At 37.9% G+C, this 18,508-nt stretch overlaps 2 protein-coding genes across 2 annotated transcripts; one reads left to right on the top strand and one right to left on the bottom strand.

The window, feature by feature from the left end:
• Nucleotides 1-42: 42 nt before the first annotated feature.
• anapc7 (anaphase promoting complex subunit 7) lies at nucleotides 43-6,605 on the bottom strand. Its single transcript, XM_088302154.1, has 11 exons — nucleotides 6,351-6,605; nucleotides 5,598-5,784; nucleotides 4,496-4,615; nucleotides 4,193-4,304; nucleotides 3,919-4,072; nucleotides 2,944-3,086; nucleotides 2,009-2,126; nucleotides 1,535-1,731; nucleotides 1,247-1,471; nucleotides 1,032-1,182; nucleotides 43-628 (listed from the first exon to the last, which is right to left on the bottom strand). The coding sequence occupies exons 1-11, from the start codon at nucleotides 6,449-6,451 to the stop codon at nucleotides 439-441; spliced, it is 1,698 nt and encodes a 565-aa protein (XP_088158280.1). The 5' UTR covers nucleotides 6,452-6,605; the 3' UTR covers nucleotides 43-438.
• Nucleotides 6,606-7,466: 861 nt separating this feature from the next.
• On the top strand, nucleotides 7,467-18,029 carry LOC148344733 (ubiquitin-conjugating enzyme E2 G1-like). Its single transcript, XM_088302122.1, has 6 exons — nucleotides 7,467-7,682; nucleotides 9,986-10,088; nucleotides 10,166-10,263; nucleotides 10,820-10,998; nucleotides 11,116-11,223; nucleotides 16,461-18,029. The coding sequence occupies exons 1-5, from the start codon at nucleotides 7,640-7,642 to the stop codon at nucleotides 11,200-11,202; spliced, it is 510 nt and encodes a 169-aa protein (XP_088158248.1). The 5' UTR covers nucleotides 7,467-7,639; the 3' UTR covers nucleotides 11,203-11,223; nucleotides 16,461-18,029.
• Nucleotides 18,030-18,508: the final 479 nt, after the last annotated feature.

Below are 18,508 nucleotides of genomic sequence, written 5' to 3'. Positions count from 1 at the left end.
GCTTAAGTCTCTGTCAGTGAACCTTATACAAAATGGATTGCATCCACGTCAAACCTTTGAGTTTAATTGTCCATTTTTTTAAAAATATTTACAAAACACATTTTTTTCAGATTACATGCATTCCAACATGACACTGTGAGGGGAATAGGCTTACAGACATCAAAATAAAGACCATCAACCATTGCTAGACAACATAAAATGTGAAATGGCAATTTTGAGTATGGGCTCATGTCAGAAGAGCTGGGCAGAATGAGCAAACAAAACAGAAAACGCTGAGGTCAGTCTGTAGTTTCGGTAGAGGTGATCCCGATTTGATCAGTCTCAAGCAGCATGACGGGTGGGGGGGGGGGCGTTCTGGTTCACAACTCTATACTGTGGTGACTGAAGGCCTCCTGAAGTCTGCAAGCTCAGCGGGTGCTACCGATCATGTCAGCCTGGCTATTGCATACCAAACCACTGTTCCTGGTCAGCCCACTGGGCGGCCTCACTGTCACTGCCCTCCAGGTCTCCGTCTTCCCCGCTGCCCTCCATGTCATCGCCATCCAGCTCCACTGTGGCGTCTGTGGGACTCTCCTCCTTTTCCATCTTCTGCATACCTTCTAAGGACTTCTGATCATTGGGGTCCAGACTGGTGGGGATATACGAGAAACACAAGACGTGGCGTGACCATTTTAAAATGAGTCTGGTATTCACTGCAAATCACTGAAGATAGTTGCGGAAGTGCAAAATGTAATGTTCTGTATGTCAGCGCTCCTTAAATACTAAATGGCATCCTTTTCTCAACAAAAGCAAACTTCAGTTTTTGCCTCAAAGTAATAAAATTTTCCCAAGCAGGTGAGTTAGGAAAAATGCTGTCAAACAACTTAATAACTGAACCACAGTTTTGAAATATTTTAATTAAAAACACTCGGCCATGAATAGAAAATTCTCATGAAAACCAGCAAGTACATCTGAAGTTGAGTGTGCCTTTTTCTGCGCCATGACAACAAATTCATATGACGCTGTGCAAACTAGTTGATCTCATAGATTACCTGAGAGCAATGCTGTACTGATCCATAGCCTCCTGGTAGTCATTGACGGCAACCAGGAAATCTCCAAGCATCCTGTGCAGCACACAGTCGCTCTGATTGGCCAGGGCATTTCGAAGCAGCGCAATCCCTTCTTCATATTTCTGTTCGCGACCTTCACAAAAAGGAAAGTATGTGTCACTTTACAACATGACAGTCCAATGTTGACAATGACATACTCAATAGTTCAGCCTTTTTGACCACAGCCTTCGTGTAGTCAGGCCTCTGGGCCAGTGCTTTGTCCAGCAACGTTTTGGCTTTCTCCTGCGTCACGGGGTCTTCCAGGCACACAGTGGCAAGAATGGTAAGAGTCTGAGCGTTAGCCCCCAGGGTCTTGTAGATGTTATTGGCCATCCCCATAGCCTCTCTGATCCCATTGGATGCCAGGTAACAGTCAATCAGACCTGTGATAAAACGACCATTATGACCAGGTTGAGGAGGCGGCTGACCGTGGGACGCAAACATACCTTCGTAACAGTCAAGGCGACAGGGGGCCAAGCGCATGGCCTCTCTAAAATGGATGATGGCTTCCTGGACGCGGCCCATGTTTCTCAGCGCTGCCCCCTTTAGGAGGAGAGCCTGCACACTGTTGCTGTTCAGCTGAATTGCCTTGGCTCCCAGGTACAAGGCTCTGGAGTAACGCTTACTGTAGAAGCTGTGACAGCTAACAACAAAAACTTGCCTTAGCAAAAACATGCAGAATGGTTCCTTCACTGTGGATAGTCTAGCTCAGCCAAACTATCTCCTTTAAACATTTATTTAGGCACAATCTTTACTTAATTTGCCAACACTGCGACAGTACTTTAATGTTGGTCATTATTGTGGAACTTGGAGAACAAGGTAATTTTTTTTCTTTAATCATGGTGCTCTTGCTCGATGATATGCAACATCCAGCGAGCCAGAACACACTCAGGGATCAGTCTGGTCACACACATGCTCACCCCGATATCACCCAAGGTTCCGCATGCTGGTCTGAGATATTGAAGAGTCGTCCACCCAGGACCTCGACATCCTCCAAGTGTCCTTCTCTGGCCCACAGGTAGCCATACACATCCATCCCTGTCAGTATATATGACAGCACTGACATATTAGCACGAAGGAGAGAGTTGACCACTTATTCTGGCAGCTGCCAAGTCTTGTTTAAACACACTGAGATTATTTGCTGTTTTGTTCTACAGAGCAAAACATTTCTACGCCTCCTAGTTTGGAAAATGTGAGCCGTTTGGAATTTGGATAAATTGTGACTTTACAATTCAAAGATAAAAGGTAAGCAGAGGTGCAGTGTTAGCGGAGCTTAGCAGTAGCTTTTATGCATGATATTATAGGATCTTATAACAGACACATACTGAAATTCTCCGCGGAGTTGTTGACACGAGGGCGGAGAGTACATTGAGACATAAATGTATTTCTTATTTAAGAATATTACAAAACAATAACACTGATTAATTTTATTTACCAAATGTTGTTGTTTATTTGGTATTGGTTGGTGATTTAAAAAGAGCAACTAAAAAAAACAATAAATATCATACAAGAGGAACTGACGCACTCACCAAACTTTTTGAATATGATTTGGTTACTGGTTCTCTCCTTATTCTCCAAAGCAAAAGCAGATGCTTGGAAATGTTTTATTTTGGTGGAACACAAAATAATGTTTTTATGAAAGACTACAGAAATCTTAGAATACGGTTGAAAGGCTGAAATCTGAGGATTTAGACAATTTTAAGCTAAACAATGACTAAACGATTACTCAATTATTAAAATAGTTGGTAATCAACTTGAAAATGGATTGATCAATTAATTTTGACCACATCCACAGATACACTACTTTTATTTCATTCACACTATGAATGAAGAAATGAATGTCGTCCAGCAGTACCTTTGATGAGGTAGGGGTCCAGCATCTGGGCTTGTTCAAACTTGAGGATGGCATTCTTGGTGTCACCTGCCCTGAAGTAGACATCTGCCAGGCTCACCAGGAGGTCCACGTTGTCCCGCAATAGAGGCTTCTTCTCCAAAGAACTGAGCCAAAGTAAAGGAGAGGAAGACATATGGTGTTATAAAATGAGAGGACAAAATGGAAATAGATTCAGAATCAGAATCAGAAAGCCCTTTCTTGTCATTGTACTCAGTGTGCAACGAGATTAGAGAGATTCCCTCTCCAGTGCAATACAACAATAATTTAATTAAATATAAAAAATGTGAGGACGGCGCGGTGGCCGACTGGTTAGCGCGATGGCCTCACAGTGAAACACAGCAGAGGTCGTGGGTTCGACTCCGGCTCCTTCCTGTGTGGGGTTTGCATGTTCTCCCCGTGCCTGCATGGATTTCCTCCTGATACTCCGGTTTCCTCCCACATTCCAAAATCATGTATGGCAGGTTGATCGGACAACTCTAAATTGCCCCAAGGTACGAGTGTGAGCGCGAATCGTTGTTCGTCACTGTGTGCCCTGCAATTGGTTGGCAACCAGTTCAGGGTGTCCCCTGCCTACTGCCCGGTGACAGCTGGGATAGGCTCCAGCACCCCTCGCGACCCTAGTGAGGAGAAGATAATGGATGGATGGATATAAATTTGATTAATTAAAGATTAAATAATTAAATAGAAAATAAATATGAAATTGGATGTAAAAAACACATTATGTTGCTGTTCTACAAGGTAAGGGTAGCTGTGTGTGAGAGTTCAGCATGGAAATGGCTCTCGGGAAGAAACTGTTTTTCAGTCTGTTTATCTTTGTTTGGATGCACCTGTAGCGCCGGCCAGAGGGCAACAGGTTGAAGAGGTGTATCCCCAAAAAAACTTCCCACCACTGTCATTTCCGTCCGCAACACTGGTTATTCAACAATCGGTGTTTACCAAATGGTGTTGATGGCCCTCTGATTGTCACCAGCATGTATAAAGGCATACGCCTTGATCCAAACAGAAAGCCAGTCCAGGTTGGGGACACTCTGGATAACATCCATGGTCATGGAAGCCACTTCAGCTCCTTTGACTGATAAAGACAGAAGGCCTGCGGAGACAGTTATATCATTTTCACAAACCAAACTTTTGTGATTGGGTGAGCACAACACAAGACGACAGAGGGCAGACAGCATGTGAAAGCGTCAGGAGGCATTGTCGTCCTGCATACCGATGATTGCATCTAAGGCGAGGGGGCACTGTCGGAGAACTTCCTTGTAGCTCGTCACGGCCGAGCGTTCCTGGCCCGCTTTCCTGTACAGGTTGGCCAGCATCATGTTGATCTGGGGTCAAATGGAAACAATTTTAAAAAACCTCATCTGTACCATGACACGTTTTGGCACCTTTCAGTTAGAATAACTGCCGTATTATGCTGAGCTCTGTCTACTGTATAGGGGCCTCTTTTTAAAATTCCAACATGTGCTCTACTTAACACAATAAAGTCCATCTAACGATCTTAACGTAAGAAGCCCACCTTTGGAGTCCTCTGTCGAGAGGGAATCCCATCAAGCACTGCAATGGCATCTTTATCCAGTTTCAAAATAGTATAACATTCTGCTATCTTGTACTTTACTTCAATCTCTGAAGGTAGACTCTGGAAAAAAGTACATATCAACGGACTGGCTAAGGACTACATGGTTACCAGAGACAAACATGAACATTACTCTTAATAAGTCAATAACATTACTATAAGATAAGTAACACTGACATATTTCACATAAGCATGAAATGAGAAACAATTACATACTCCAAAATGTTTTTTTAAGATCAAAAAGATGATTCCTATGCGTTTTCATAAGTAAACAGTTCATATTAGGGCTGAACGAGGTATCGTTTTGGGACCGAAATTGCAATCTCAGACGAGGCGATTTCAAGATTGTCAAAGATGCGGTTTGTAGTTTCAAGATCTACACAATAATGGGTCTCAAAATTATATTTTTAATCAATTTTGCTTTGCAAAAGGAAATGATTTTATTGACATAATCTGACATCTATGTACAAAGAACATGTACATTAGTACAAAATGTAAAACATTTGCGGGTTTAAAAAAATGCATTTACATAAACACAATTACAAAAATACAACATCCTCGACAGAAAGTCATTTTTAAAAACTTGAAAAAAAAAACTTCCTCCACGCAAAACCTCTTAAAGAGTCCTTACGTTATTGCAGTAATAGCTTTTATTATTTTTTAATGGAATAATGCCATTTTCTGTCATGTCACTGTCCACTTGAAGAAATTGTGAATTTTACACCGAAGCTTGAAAAAATAAAAATAAAAAAACTCAAAATAAAAAATCTAGATCACAATATTAGCCAGAAAAAAACGCAATTATTTACTTTATACACCTATGTAATCTTATATTCTCTTTTTCTCTGAACAATTTAGGTACAATTTAGACATGCATCAAAGCATGTGAAAAACATCTGCAGCTCCAGCGTACGAGTAGTCCATTGAAGGTGAATTGGGAACTTATCAACTGGAGTGCAAAATCAAATTCAGCCAAGAGAATACCATATGCCTGCTATTAAACACATTTACTGCTGTCTATAAATAATGTTATTAATGCCCATACCTGAGCCTGAAGGTTTGCCGCAGCTGCACCAGCAGAGGTACGAACTTTGGATGTTTTACTGAGCACCTTCTTCTGTTGCAGTGCCATGCTGTATTTAGAGGCAGCATTGCGATACTCTTTATCGTGGAAGATGGCATCGGCATGGTAAACCAACAGCTGGTACTTTTGAGCAGGAGAGAAAAGCTCTCTAAGAGTCAAACAGATACAAATTAAGGTGAACCACCTGAAGCTGTAACCTCTCTCAACACTGTAAGGCGTAGTAGTTACATTTTAAAGTTTGATTGAAAGTTACAAACAAAAGAACAAAGAAGAAAATAATACCTAATAAGAGGAGCCAACAAATTACACCTCCAAGCCAGAATGTTTCTTACTAGTACAAATTAGACCGTTCCTTTTTGGTGATAACAAATTAAAATCATATTTCAAATTGACATCACGTCACCGAAGACGCTAAGTTATCCACCCACCCATTATCCAAGCCGTTTATCCTCATTGTACGTAATGTATACTTGATTCTAACACAAACAACTCTTAAACTTAGCACGTTTGGTTATGCTCATGCATGTTTATATCGCAACGTACTTAAGATACTTGTGTAATTGGCTATAAACATAACCATAAGCGATTTTACAATAATATCTTATGTTGTCTGATGTTAACCGAAGACCAAGGCACTATAATTACGAAGATTCAAGTGACCATATAATGAACAGTATATCAGCAAATAGACGGATCCCCATTTGACATACTTACGGGTTGTTATTACTCATCGTCAGCAGCAAGCTGCTCAATATCCGGACATTGGAGTGGAGACCAGCGACGGCCATATCTCGCACATGATCCACTACATTCATTTTCGGTAAAGATGAGGTGAGGGTTTAATTACGGGTAACAATTCGTATTTCAAAGTTTCAGCTTAGCCACAGCTAATGCTATCTTGCTAGCTAAATTCTGGCGTATTAAAAATGGCGCCCGATGACCTCTCTTCCGCATTATGGCAAGTGCTGCATTTACGTGCACGTAGAAGTATCCGACGTTCATTGTTGAACTCATAACACGTCTTGACTTCCTTTATTTTGGTTTTACTCAAAACCATTCAACAGCGTTTGCCTTAACTTCGTTTGTATTCACAGCCAGATGAACTATATAAAACATATTTCCCTCTTTTGTAGAATAATAACTCAATTGTCTGCATTAATAATACAATAAAAAATAACAAACGTAAACATTTGACCTAACGTGGCATTCAGTTAGGTTGCATACTATGGCTGATTCGCTTTGATTATTTGGGTTAAAATAAAAACAATGTAAAACAATAATGCACTGCCTACAAAGTGATACAGTATAGCACAGTTAAGTAAGTTTGTATACATACATTTGAATGGTGTCTTGTATGTCAGACATTCGATCCGAAGAATTGGGAGTTCATTGATTTATTAGCATTCTTAATTCATGTCAACATGATGAGGTTGCCAATCTACATGTGTTCTGTAAATTTGATTCAGGTTTAGAAAAAAACTTTATTTCTTCCCAGGGCAATTAAGGTACTGTGACCAAACAGGCTAATGTAGAAATATATATTTTAAAAAAAATGAGAATCAGAAATAGCATTTCATTGTTTTGGGATGCTACATTTCCTGAGCAAAATAGTGATGACTAAAAACTTACCCTATCTTATATTATATTTAATTCCAATGCGTGTCATTGCTCTTTTATAATTTAAACGTGTTAATCCGTGAACCGGAATGACAGACAGTGTTTGTTATTGATTGGATTTTCCAACACGGTCGCATCTGTCGGACACAAATCGTCGAATCTGAAGGTCGAAAACGCCGTTTTGAATGCGATGCGGACTCACCGTCAGACACAGATTTCCACGCAAGCTGTCAATAACGTCCACGCATGCGCAAACGCCACAGCCAGCCAGCAGCTGAACCTTGTGTCAAAACAGAGAGGGAAATCGGCTGCGAGCAAATCTGTGCTAGCTGTAATTTTCGTGGGAGGATTTATAAAACCAGATTTTTCAATAACGTACACATACCATGACCGAACAATCAGCGCTACTTCTTCGAAAACAACTTGCAGGTAAATGGTTATTACTGTGCACGGGGGAAAGTCATAAAATGTAAAGTTTACGTAGCTATAAGCCTCGTTAGGGTCTTAGCCACGTAAAGCTATCGTGTGATCCCCAGAAATGTAAATTTAACACGGCGGCTTGTGGTTGCAGTAACACATGCACACACAGTTCTACCTATTAGCGTCTGATGAGAAAACGAATTTCTGTTAACATGGGTTAAATAATCATTTGGGGAACTAAAACAGAATCGCAATGTAGCGTTGCTAACAGGCTAGCGAGTTCGTCACTAGTTAGCTGACAGAACAAAGGAATTATCAGTACAGGGACCGATCACCTTTAATCATGCTTAGCAAATGATGTAGCGTAATAAATCACAGCTTTTCTAATTATATAATTTTATAATGTAAAAAATACAAATTAAAATTTTATGGGGTTATCTTCAATGTTCCTCGTCCAGGAGTTTTGCTTGATGTAGACAAACGTTGATCGTTGGCGCTGACTCCAAATAGCAAACTAATTGTTGTCCAGGTGGCGTTGTCTGACAGCCATTGGCTGTATTGACAGCATTCGCCGTGATGCTACACCAAATGTCCTACTCATCTATGAGGATGCTGTGCAAGCACATGATACGTGCAGTTTGCACAATGAGTTTCCAGAGCAATCTGTCTTCACCCTTGTCTTGTATTATATGAAAAATCTTTGCCAAAAATTGCCTACTACGAATGGGAGAGCAATGGAACACAATCGGATTAATATTATCTACCTTACTATAATATAGTCTGTGTGTGTGTGTGCGTGTGTGTATGTATGTATATCAGGGCTACACGATATTGGGGAAAGAAAAAAAAAAAAAAAAATATATATATATATATATATATATATATAGGCTGTTAAAATGAAAGTTAAATTAATTTAGGTGATTCATCCATTTTTTTAACTCAGTTAAATATTTTAACTTTAAGTTGGATTTACTTAAAAAATAATGTGCATACTTTGCAAATATTGTGCCATATTAGTTGTACATCTTTAGCATGTTTCAGAACAAAACACTGTTTCAAATTACCACTGGGGCTTGCAAACCAACACTGCTGGCGCTTGTGGGCAGTTTTGATAAATGTTTAGAAGAAAAATGCCTGTAAGATGTCTCCATTTAGATCGGATTCAAGAATCAAAGAAAGCTATTAGAACAGTCTTTGAATTAAATATACTTCATATTTGGTGATTTTGCACCAATTCCAAGATATTATTCAAGTAAATATCTGTTACAAGCTTCGCAAAAAATAGTAGTTGAAAAATGTGATTAATCGCGATTAGTCAAGGAATTTTTTTGTGATTAATTAGTTAAAAATAATCACTTGACAGCACTAACATGTGTATATATATATATATATATATAGATATAGATATAGATAGATAGATAGATATCTATATATATATATATATATATATATATATATCTAGAGATATATATCTAGAGATATATATATATATCTAGAGATATATATATAGATATATATATATATAGAGATATATATATAGAGATATATATATATATAGATATATATCTATATAGAGATATATATCTATATAGATATATATATATAGATAGATATAGATGGATATATATCTATAGATATATCTATCTATATATATATATAAGATAAGATAAGATGTCCTTTATTAGTCCCACAATGGGGAAATTTGATATAGATATATATCTATAGATATATATCTATATATCTATAGATATATATCTATATATCTATAAATAGATATATAGATAGAGATATATATATCTATAGATATATCTATAGATATATATATCTGTATATATATTTATATATATATATATATATATATATATATATATATATATATAAAGAGAGAGAGAGAGAGATATATATAGATATATATATATATAGAGATATATATCTATAGATATATATAGCTATATATATATATATATATATATATATATGTATGTGTGTGTATGTATATCTATATATAGATATATATATATATATATATCTATATATAGATATATATATAGATATATCTATATATATAGATATATATATATGTATATCTGTATGTATGTGTGTGTGTATGTATGTATGTATATCTATATATATAGATATAGACTTTTGTAGTTGTAGTTGAATTGCAAATTGGATGTGGCTGTCGTTTGTTAATGTACTGTGGAAGTTAATTTTTTTTGTTTGTGCGCAGCATTTAATTACCCAACTGTCATAAAGGTGTCATATCTTGAATGTTGTAGGTGATCACTGAAATCCCTTCTGTCTTATTTCAGAGCTCAACAAGAACCCTGTAGAGGGCTTTTCAGCGGGTCTGATAGATGATGACGACATATATAAATGGGAAGTTGTGATCATTGGTCCCCAAGATACACTTTTGTAAGTCAGCACTTATTCGAAACATTGCCCATTATGTTTCTCCAAACTATTTAACTTGGTCATTTTTTCTATTCCAGTGAAGGAGGGTTTTTCAAAGCATATCTAACCTTCCCATATGATTATCCTCTTCGACCTCCAAAGATGAAGTTCATAACTGAAATCTGGCACCCGAATGGTAAATCCTCAGTAATATTCCAACACGCACTAGGTTTTTCACTAGATGATATGTGAACCTTTTTCTTAGTATATTGGTATTTTTTTCTATTTTCATTTGTTTATTTCCTCTAGTATTCCAAAATAAAATTTGTGAGGTGATAGGTTACTGCTGTTGGATCTTCTCCATTTACTTCACCCCAATGTTGTTGGAAGAGGTCAGGGCAGTTAAGTACACCCAAAGTCGTCACAGCATACTTCAATAGATCCTGGAAGCACCAATATATTTGAGGGAATTAAATTATCCAGGAAGGATAAGAGTTGATTGATTGATAAATAAGTATACTCTAAAGAATTTTCTTCAGAGTGGGAGTGAAAACAAATGAGTCAAATGCAATGAATGTTTTTTAGTTTAGTTTGATCTCAGAGGCATTCAATTTTTATTTACAAAATATGCTATTACATGACCTATTAATCATACTGCAATCCTTTACTCCTCTACATTAAGGTTTTGAGTCAACCATATGTTAACATTGTTCTATTATAATGTTAATGTTATAATATGTGTACCCTAACAGTTGCAAAAAATGGGGATGTGTGCATCTCCATCCTGCATGAGCCTGGAGAAGATAAGTTCGGCTATGAGAAGCCCGAAGAGCGCTGGCTGCCCATCCACACGGTTGAGACAATCATGATTAGTGTCATCTCCATGTTGGCGGACCCCAACAGTGATTCACCAGCTAATGTAGATGCTGCGGTGAGTTGAACCCCGTTTACTCCTCATGCTGGGAATACCTTTTCACGCTTTGTTCAGAGTCATCTTTGTGATGGTGGCACATGGGTTGGCATTAAAAGTCAGATGTTTTGTTCACAGAAAGAGTGGCGGGAGGACCCAAATGGTGAATTCAAGAGAAAAGTGGCACGTTGTGTCAGAAAAAGTCAAGAGATGGCCTTTGACTAGAAGCGTGTTGTGAATTCCAGGGTAAGAACGCAAAAGTGTTCGAGTTGGCTCAGTCAGTAATTCTATGATGGTGCCTTTTAAAACTATGACCTATTGTCGTTGAATTTGTTCAATGAAACCCTATGATAATGTCGTGACTTGGTTTGCAGAAAAACATAGTCAAAGAGAGACTTTGCGCCAAAAACACGTCTGTGTTTTTTTTGGGACGTTTTAATGTTCCTCTGATATTCAGTGACAAGTCAGTTGTATACTTTTCAGGTTATACCAAGTTCTTGCAACATAGAACAGCATTTTTTTCCCAAATTTCAAAATGTAATGAAACCTATTTTTGTCTTCTCAAAACATTACATTCATGATCCGCAATTGGTCAATTCACAAAATGGTAGCATAGTGATCTGCTGTACACAGAACGCTATAAATCTAATTACTGTATGTTTTAAAAAAAAAAATCTCTCCGAGGATTATTTCATGTGTTTCCATACCATAAGACAAGATCCACAAACCCCAATTCCAATTAAGTTTGGCATGATGTGGAAAACGTAAATTAAAAACAGAATCCAGTGATTTGCAAATCTTTTTTAAACTGTTTGTGACTGAATACACTACATTGCAAGACAAGATATTTACTGTTCAAAATGATGAGTGTATTTTTGAGGAGGCATTAGGGGGAATATTCTCTCGTTATGAATTTGATACCTGCAACATGTTCGAAAAAGTCTGTGACAGGGTCAACAGAAGAATGGAAAAGTTTAGTAAAATTAAACACAGAGTGGAACTTTCCACAGGTGAACAGGTTAATTGGAAACCGATGACTCTAATTCAGTGTTTTTCAACCACTGTGCCGCGGCACACCAGTGTGCCGTAAGATATTGTCAGGTGTGCCGTGGGAAATTATCCAATTTGTGTACCTGTGCGGTCTAGCGCCTGCAGAGTAAGTAGTAAAATGTAGTACTCTTCCATACCAGTAGGCGGCGGCGGCGGCAGCAGGTAGTGAATTGCCTTGTGCTTGGAGACAAGCGAATTAGTGACGCACGGATGCAGCGAGAAGTGGATAGCAGAATAAAAAAAAACAGAACGACGGTGAAAGTAATGGATACGTTTTTGAAGAGAAAAAAATGCTGACTCTGATATGTGCTGAAAAGCTCTCCAAAGGTGTTCTGGTCCCAAGCACGCTTAAACGCCATCTCCAAACGAAACACCCTTTACTTCAAAACAAAAATGTGGCGTATTTTGTTCGCCTGCGTGAACACACGGAGAAACGAGCAACTTTCATGAGAAAAACTGCAAAGGTAAGCGAGAGAGCCCTTAAAGCTAGCTACCACGTCGCTGAACTTGTGGCTAAATCAAAAAAGTCTCACTCGTGGCAGAGGAATTAATACTTCGATTCCTGCCAATATATCAGCTCTGTGTTCATCCAAACAGGCCCAGGTTTCACACTGAGTGAGTTTAAATGTGAAAGATTTTACGATACTTTATTCTTTATTTTCTTCATATTCAAGACTTTTAATAGGTAATTTTTCAATGTTAAATAACACTTTTTTTCACATTTTCAGCTGGTGGTGTGCCGCGGGATTTTTTCAATGAAAAAAATGTGCCTTGGCTCAAAAAAGGTTGAAAAACACTGCTCTAATTATTGGGCATAAAAGGATTATCCTGAGAGGCTCAGAGTTTCATAAGCAACAATGGGCGAGGTTCACCACTTTGTGAACAACTGCGTGAGAAAATAGTCTAACAGGTCAAGAAAAACATTCCTCAAATAACATTGCAGACAATACAATAAAATACAATGCAACTTTATATAGATAGCGTGAGGGATGTCATTATCTTTGGTCCTTAATGTAATCCAAAGATTCAGAGTACGTATCTGGAGGAATATCTGCACCTAAGCGGCAAGGATGAAAACCGACACTGAATGTCATTGACTTTTGATCCCTCACGTGGCACTGCATTAGAAACAGGCTTCACTGTGAAAATGGCTCAGGAACCCTTCCGTAAACAATTATCAGTTAGCACAGTTTGTCACCAAATCTACAAACGCAAGATAAAAGCATACAAAGCGAAAGGCATATCAACAACACACAGAAAGGCCGCTGGGTTCTCTGGGCTCAAGCTCATCTGACATAGACTGACGCAAAGTGGAAAATTTTGCTGTGGTCTGACGAGTCCACATTTCAAATTCTTTTTGGAAATTGTGGATGTTGTGTTGTAAAATATGTCTACGGAGACACTGGACTGTTGAACAGCTGAAGCTGTACATCAAGCAAGGGTGGGAAAGAATTCCACCAACAAAGGTTCAACAATTGATGCCCAGAGTTCCCAAATGCTTATTGTGTGTGGTTGAAAGGAAAGGTAATGTAACACCGCGTAAACATGCCACTCTCCCCGCTTTTTTTTTTTTTTTAGAATGTCTTGTAGTTATCATATTTCAAAATTGTGAATATTTTCAAAACAGCAAAGTTTAACAACATGTGCAATTAATGTCTTGTAGTGTATTCAACTGATTATAGATTTAAAGGGATTTGCAAATCAATGTATTTAGTTTTTATTTATGTTTTACACAAGGCCCCAACTTCAATGAAATTGGGAAATGTAAATATGTATGTAACATTAGAATTTATTAACGGAGCAAGCCATATACAGTAGTTGTTGTCTGTGCCTATTTTGTGACCGATGAGAAGTATTGGGTGATTCTCAAAAAATATGGTCCTGGAGTGTGACTTGAGAGCCCAAAAATAAACTTGTTCAAAACTAGGTAAAAATGATATCCGGTAATCCCTCGTTTATTTAAAAGATGAAAAACCGCAAAGTAGTGGTAGTTCTTTTTTTTTTTCATTATTTATTATTTAACATTTTTATTTTGGGGGATTTACACCTCTATTAAACTCTTGCGAGCCCCTAACATGGTTCCCAACCTTTTTTAATAGTTGTTACTCAACAATTTTAACTTTAAAAATGCAAAATGAAGAATACGTCCCAAGCTGCGGGCTATGAGAGGAACGTGATCTACATGGCGGACAATTACAACAGAACATTGGCCTATAACTGCGTTAAAGTTTTAATCTTTACCCTAAAATTGGCTCATTTTAACTAGAATCCCGCGGTGCATTTTAGCCAGTGGTACAATCCCGGTAGAGTAACAAATGTACTTTTAAGCCCTTGTTGTTGTTGTTGTGCAAATCAAAATTTACCGTCATTACTTCTCCTCTTGTTGCTGGTGTTTGTCGTCTTCTCTCGTCACTCTTCTTTTGAATCAACAAAGAAGTACGGTAGCCGGATTTAATCGTGGCTTAACTTTTGCTTTGCACAATAACATCAACAACAACTTTTGGATAAAATGCACCACGGGATTCTCGTGAAGGTAAGCTGTTTTAACACAACTTTGTTTTAACACACAAACTTTTTAACATTTTATTTGACAATGTTTCATCGTCCTTGTCATGCTGAGCAAACCATGCTTGTCTGGTGGATGAGTGCGCCCCACTCGCAGCCTCTGCACAAAGCTGTTTTCTGTCCGCTTATCCAGCTTGACTCAAAGTGAAAGGCACATTTGAATAACTTCATGAGCGTCCGAACAGAACGTTGTTCAAAAGTGCCGTTCATCCATTAATGTGCCCGTTGGTTTGTAAAAAAAAAACCTCAGAGTCAACTCAGCTCTTTGAAACAACGCGACTTTTTGCAATGTGGCTGGCTGTATTTTTATTTATTTTTTTTGTCATGTTTTGATGAATACCTCTTGAAAACCCGCCACGCTCAGAAGTCGCAAAACCCGAACCATTAATTGGTGAAAAATTACTGTATGCCTTAAATCCAACAATTCTGCATTGTGCTCTGAACAAATAGAGCCTGCCCATTGTTTGCAAGAGATAGTTGAATGTCGTGATACTCTATTGTTTCTTGGGACCAGAGCACCAAGCACTTTGCACTCAAATTAAACAAAAAAAACGACACTTGAACAACTTCAGTGGTTCCATACAAAGATATTCAGTTGAAAAACTAGTACAAATGACAAATTATACATCAAAAAACTCTCTCTGAATGGTGAAGAATGGCTGTCATGTTACATATTGTTACATTCGAGCATCACGTTGGCACCACAACTTGTTAGCCGATCGCTTCACAAAATACGAAATTCCTACAGTGAACTTTACTTTCAAATCATATTGCCATGAATACACTGAAGAAATCGTGCATGCAAGTAATGTGAAATAATATATGCATTTCATTTATAATGCATTACCAATAAAAATGAACACTACGCTCGACAGGAATAAATTTTTTTTTTTTTTTCGTGTTTCAAAGTGAACTTGTGGTTCATTCGGGTGGAAGTATACAGTAGTACATGACAGTAGTAAATGTTTGGGAGATGTACCTTGTGGACACAAAATGAAATGTGCATAATGTAATTGTTTCTGTCAACATTGTCACATTACGGACATTGTGGGACTCGATTAAATCGTATTGTGGTATTGTATTGATGTTTTTCCAGTTTACTGCTAACAACTGTTTTTGAAACCGATGCATTATAAGGGTATAAGAGCTTTTACATCAAGTGTGTTTGCATGTCACAAAGAGGAATTAGTCGCGACGGTTGTTTTTCAGAACTCATAAATTTACACAGAAACAGGATCAGTTTTAGTAAGGTTTTTCTTCCGGCTATATATCTGCAAAATATTGTCAGGAGTGGAATCTGGTGATGGATTCTAAAGGGAAAAAATATTGACTCTCGAATTGCATCGGCGTTTGAGCATCAGGCTGGACTACTTTCTGAAAACCATCCAATCCTCATCTCACTGTCCTGTTGACTTAAAAAAATAATTCCAGAACCAAGACTTTGCAATTACAGGCTGGTAATTCAACCGGTTGGTTCGCACCTGGAGGAGCAAACAAATTATCAGGAGCAGGACACAGCCATGCATGAACATTAACTGTACGGCAGATGTGTCCATCTCCAGTCAATATTTTCCAGCTCTCCCTGCTTCATCACACCTGATTAAATTGATCATCTCATAAGCAAGCGCTGCAGGAGCTGAAAGCCCCAATGTCTTCTATGCCACTCTGTCATTTGACATGTGACGAGTGTCTATCAATTGCCACTTGCCAAATCACAAATTAGAATATCGACACATTTATATTTTAAATGAGTCAGAAGCTTGTTTGGTTAGAATCGGATGCTGCATGGATCCCCAAAGGAATGTTATTTAACATTTAGCACACCACTTTTTTGTAATTCAAAATATTGCATGTCATTTTCTCTTTAGGACACGACTTTTCCCCCCAGTTTGAGGAACTGCCTCCAGAGGGAAACGTTCCGACTTCAGTGCCCCTTGTTTTGCGAGACAAAAGGAATTGGTTGGCCTTCAACCTGGTTTCTCTGAGCGGTTGTGGTTTGTTACAAGAAGAGCGATTTTGAGAACACTACCAGCGAAATACACTTCCTTCTTACCTGGAATTGTATATTTAATTTTATTTATTTTGGAAAACTAATGATGTAAAATATGTCACTACTGTAAATTAACTTGCTTTTTTATCTGCTGCTGAACAGTTTCTACTTTATACTACCAGGTTTCTTATGCAATTTAGTGGTCAAGATTGAGTTGAACAAATGAAAGCCTGTTACCCTTACGTCATGCCCTCCCCTCTCAACTACATACATGTCAGCCCAGCGTATTTTTGTCATAGATGTGATTGTGGATTTCAACACGTCATTGACACATTGTTGCCTTTTATTGGCTTTACTTCTTCACTCTGCTTACTTTTTTTTGCCACCTTGCTAGCATTATCGATCTACGCCTGGTTCGAGAGATGCGTCAAATGTGCATGGTTCCTTGAAACTTGCGTCTTGTAGCTATTTGTCATTGTGACCGGAATGGCTCACTGCTTTCGGAGCCACTTGTCTCGTATGTTGACTTGCACACGCATGGCTTACATTTAACATTAGGTTTGTGCCAACTTCTCAGGATTAAGATCAAATGTTGCAATTAGCACTCACTAGGATAGACTTTTAATATTCCTCATGGCCTTCTTGGTCAATGAAGATTTCTTTCAAGTACTGCAACCAAAAATGATCTGTGAGAAAAAGTGTACAAGCTGTGATAATTCTGGGTGTGTAGAGTGCACTGCTGTGGCATCTGAATTTACCTCAAGGTGGTGGGTGAGTTCTCAATGTGGGGACGTTTTGGGGCTCCATCGTTAAACTGGATTAACTGTTAGTATGTTGTTGCACAAAATATGTTTTACGTATGCTGGGGTTTAGATTCTCTGGTATGTAGGTAGATTGGCAGGCAAAACGTTCACTTTCAGTTGTATCACGTTAGTGTCGCAATTTGGGTTATTCTTTTTACGCATGAAGTTGACACAAGCACCTTTTGTCATTGGAAAAAGACTGCGTAAACCTTTTATTTTGAATAAAGTACACAATAATAACAATAAATAATGGACTAGCCAGTAACTAAGCCATGGCATCAAAACCAATTCCGACTGATTTTTGGCACAGGCAATCAGGGTTGAATGAGTTGAATATATGAAGGACATCATTTACATTTACAATGTACATCCTGGGTGAATGTGATGTACATGCTTCGACTTGATGATCATGTCACTGCTGCCGATGTTTTATGTCAGAATTGTTTAACCTATCATGACCTCCTCGGACCGGTGTTCACTGTATTTGCACAGATTCGGTGCGTATTTCAAACATCATCAAGCAATATGTTCTGAAAATGGTGTCCAGGTAATCCACTCAATAATGTTGCTACTTGTTTTGTTTTCCCATTTTGTGTCATTGCAATGTACATTGGACATGATGCTCAATAAAGTGTGAAAAATGAGTGCTTTATTCGAACATTTAGATCAAGTGTTGCCCTGCGCCCTTTTTAACCCTTATTCTCCTGAATACACTACAAAGTCAAGTCATTTAAAGTTCGAATTGATGAACTTATTTTGAAAATTCATAAATTTTAAATTTGCCAAGGGTGGGGCCAACGCCCCAGGCATAAACTTTGGGTGAGGTGGGAGATCCCAAACACAGCAACCTATTTGCAAAGAAAAGAAAAATAATCTTCATCAGTTTTCTTTGTCGTGTATTCAACTGAATATATGTTGAAAGGGATTTGCAAGCAATTGTATTCTGTTTTTATAATTTCTCTCACTGAAAGAAAAAAAATTAACAAAATTGTATTCAATATGTTATTTGGCAACATTTTTGTTAATAGTCCATGATATTAATAAATAACATCAAAATATTTTTGAAAAAAATATAGATGCTTTGCAATATTCATATCAATTTGATGCAATTACTCCTACCAAA

The sequence above is a fragment of the Idiotropiscis lumnitzeri genome, chromosome 1, assembly GCF_059441095.1.
Source record: "Idiotropiscis lumnitzeri isolate Australia: NSW breed Sydney's pygmy pipehorse chromosome 1, RoL_Ilum_1.0, whole genome shotgun sequence".
In the NCBI taxonomy this organism is placed as follows: domain Eukaryota; kingdom Metazoa; phylum Chordata; class Actinopteri; order Syngnathiformes; family Syngnathidae; genus Idiotropiscis; species Idiotropiscis lumnitzeri.
The sequence above is the reverse complement of the archived record's forward strand: the minus strand, read 5'-3'. Positions and strand labels throughout refer to the sequence as shown.